The 3,279-nt window shown below is 40.8% G+C and overlaps 1 protein-coding gene across 4 annotated transcripts in view; it reads right to left on the bottom strand.

Moving 5' to 3' along the window:
- Positions 1-3,279, bottom strand: part of LOC106881279 (F-box/WD repeat-containing protein 9) — an 18,217-nt gene that overhangs the window by 3,193 nt on the left and 11,745 nt on the right. For all 4 annotated transcript variants that reach the window (XM_052976132.1, XM_052976131.1, XM_052976130.1 and 1 more), the window contains 3 exons: positions 3,038-3,150; positions 704-938; positions 477-590 (listed from right to left, as the gene is read on the bottom strand). In XM_052976132.1, coding sequence (XP_052832092.1) covers positions 477-590; positions 704-938; positions 3,038-3,150 — 462 coding nt within the window. The remainder of the gene's footprint in view (positions 1-476; positions 591-703; positions 939-3,037; positions 3,151-3,279) is intronic.

Below are 3,279 nucleotides of genomic sequence, written 5' to 3'. Positions count from 1 at the left end.
ATTTTGATAGTTATCTGAATGGCAAAGGATCAAAAGCAGCGCTCCAGCTTGGTCACAGTCAAATCATCATCATTTAACGTCTGCTTTCCATGCTAGCATGGGTTGGACGATTTGGCTGGGGACTGGTGAACCAGATGGCTACACCAAACTCCAGTCTGATCTGGCAGAGTTTCTACAGCTGGATGCCCTTCCTAATGCCAACCACTCCGAGAGTGTAGTGGGTGCTTTTATGTGCCACCAGCACGAGGGCCGGTACTGGCAATGGCCACGCTCAAATGGTGTTTTTTTACATGCCACCAGCACAGGAGTCAGTCCAAACCGGCACGAATGCCAGTAAGGCGAAGCTGGAAACGATCGCACTCAAATGGTGCTTTTTATGTGCCACCGGCATGGAAACAAGACTGCTGGAGCTTATGCAAAATAAAAATATACAACAATGTGATCACAAGAGGAGGGAAGAGTAGCCATTTACTCACCATCACAAGGTTAAACTGGTCATCTGTAGCATCAAATAGCAGTAAGTGTCCCACATGGTCACCAACCCATAAATGGTTATTGTTGAATGTCAGGCACAATGGGTAGTAGTCTAGCTGGAAGAAGAAACAGCATCACTGAGTCATCAACAGAATAACAATTTAGGAGAGAAACGATGGTGGCAAAAGATAGGACAACATGTTGAGAGAAAAGGTTACCGAAAACTCACAGCAATCTTCTTGTAGACAGAACCCGCTCTCCGGTCATAGACACAAATCTGGCTGTCTTCACTACCTGTAATGATGTATTTTTGTGTGACTGCCAAGCACAGGACAGGCATCCGATGCAACTTCACCTCATTAACGAGTCCATCCCTTGTGTCAATGGTGCACATAGTTCTGAAGTGGGTGCCAGCAATGATCAAGTTTGGTTCCATGTAGATATCCAAGACTGCTGAATTACACCTGCAAGTGAAATGTAGTCAGTGCAGAGGTACCCAGTAATAACGAAGTAACCAATCTATATAGCAGACTCTAAAATACCCAGGAAATAATTACAATGGTAGAGTACCCAAATTGTAATGTACCCAATCCATACTCCTAACCGTATTCAGTTTTTGAGGCTTTGTGTTTGATCCCAGTGTTTGGCACATTGGGCGTCTTCTAACATTACTATTAGACATTTCTATACACTGCTAGTCACAATGTACTTCCTTGTATTGCCGTTGTTTTCAAATGATAACCACCCAGCTAGCTAGGCAAGTAGGTCTATGATATATGGACGATCAAGATCATGACATTACTCTAAACAGGATTCCAGTCCACTGCAGGTAACTCATTTACAGTCTGAATTGACTGGAGCTATGTGAAATAAAGAAATGATGTGTTTTGCTTAACCCATTACCTACCAGTGATCTCATGAGATCACTTAAGAATTACAAATTTCATAATTATCTGTCAATATTTACACATATCTAACCTTTTTGCTATATCTACTAGGTATATTTCTCTGATATTCAAATGAGGTTTGCTAAATTTTCACCCAATATCTCGCTTATTTCGATTTAAAATGTTATTTTGATCATTCCAGCGTGTTTCTAAAGCTGTTTTATGCTAGAAATCAAAGTTTCATTAAAAAAATTCCAGTTAATAGAAATACTAACCGTTTCAGGAACTGAAATGATGATCTTATGGTCGTGCGTGCAACACCATAACAGCTAGACCACATGCCTTCATACACACATGGATATGTGTGTGTATTTGTCTCAGTGTGCCATTGTATTGACACTGCTTGGGCCATGGTGATGAATGATTAATCACAAAAGTAGCAGAATAAAGTACTTCACTTGTAAAAACAAGTTTAACATTTAAACTGACCATATCCGGCCAAAATATTCTACCTGTTTTATGTTCAAAATAGTCACACCTGGCCTTTTACACTAACCCTACAATATCATTCTAAAAATTAACAGTTGCCTCATCAAAATCTCAAAGCTGCAAGAAAATGTTTGATTAATTCAAAACAATGTGAATAAATAATCACAGGTATGGCTGTGTGGTAAGAAGGCGGTGAGCTGGCAGAAACGTTAGCACGCCAGGCGATATTCTTAGTGGTATTTCGTCTGCCGTTACGTTCTGAGTTCAAATTCCGTCGAGGTCGACTTTGCCTTTCATCCTTTCGGGGTCGAAAAATTAAGTACCAGTTACGCACTGTCTGTCCTTGTTTGTCCCCTCTATGTTTAGCCCCTTGTGGGCAATAAAGAAATAAGAAGCTTGCTTCCCAACCACATGGTTCTGGTCTTCAGTGCCACTGCATGTCAGCTGTAAGACTGTTAGGACAAAGTTTTATATTTATACTACCTTCTCTATTACTTCAACAGTTCCTATCAAGTCTATTACTAGACTCACTTGCCTCTCTTCATCCCTAGAGTGTCATCGCCCTGCTAAATAACTCCCACAGCATTTAATAGTCCAAACTCTTCTTCACAGAACAGAAACTTTCTGGAACTTCCTCTTCACTTTGCTAACCAAGAAAAATTTCTGCTAAAAACTCACAGGGTGCAGGTGTGGCAAGCAGCTTACTTCCCAACCACATGATTTCCGGTTCAGTCCCACTGCATGGCACCTTGGACAAGTGCCTTCTATAGCCTTGGGATGACCAAAGTCTTGTGAGTAGATTTTGTAGACAGAAACTGAAAGAAGCCTGTCATGCATATCTGCTAGTGAATGGGTCTTTCTGTTTGTTCCCCTCCCATACAACCACTTAACTGGTTTTGGTTTGTTTATGCTCTGTAACATTGCAAAATAAGTACCTGACTTCAAAAAAAAAAAAAATACTGGGGTTCATTTGTTTCCCTGAACCCTTCAAGGCAGTGCCCAAGCAGGGCTGCAGTAACTGAGTAAAACAAATGACAGAAGGTAAAAACATCCAGGAGAGGTTCACAAAGCTGCAAGTAACTTGCTCCCTCAGCTCAGGGTTAAAATACAAATTAAAATAAAGTTTTAAGAATCAAGAAAAAGGGCCATTCCTTCTGAATGAGGGCGCGTGGCTTCTGAGCCCCTACCTGAATGTAGAAACGAGAGCAATGTTAGGGTTTGAATCCCACAGCCGGATATTTGAATCCCAGCATCCTGAGCAGAACTGATCACCGTAAGAATTCAAACACCATACCCAGCCCTGAAATGAAAGGATGAAAGATATATATACACATATATAGTCAACAGATGAGATCTAGAGATTCTTGGCATAAAAAAAAAAACAATTAGTAGCACTCAAATGATGCAAATGTCTTTACAAGGGAACAAT

This window comes from Octopus bimaculoides, chromosome 23 (assembly GCF_001194135.2).
Source record: "Octopus bimaculoides isolate UCB-OBI-ISO-001 chromosome 23, ASM119413v2, whole genome shotgun sequence".
Lineage (NCBI taxonomy): Eukaryota > Metazoa > Mollusca > Cephalopoda > Octopoda > Octopodidae > Octopus > Octopus bimaculoides.
Note: the sequence above shows the minus strand (reverse complement) of the source record. Positions and strands in the feature narration are given on the sequence as shown.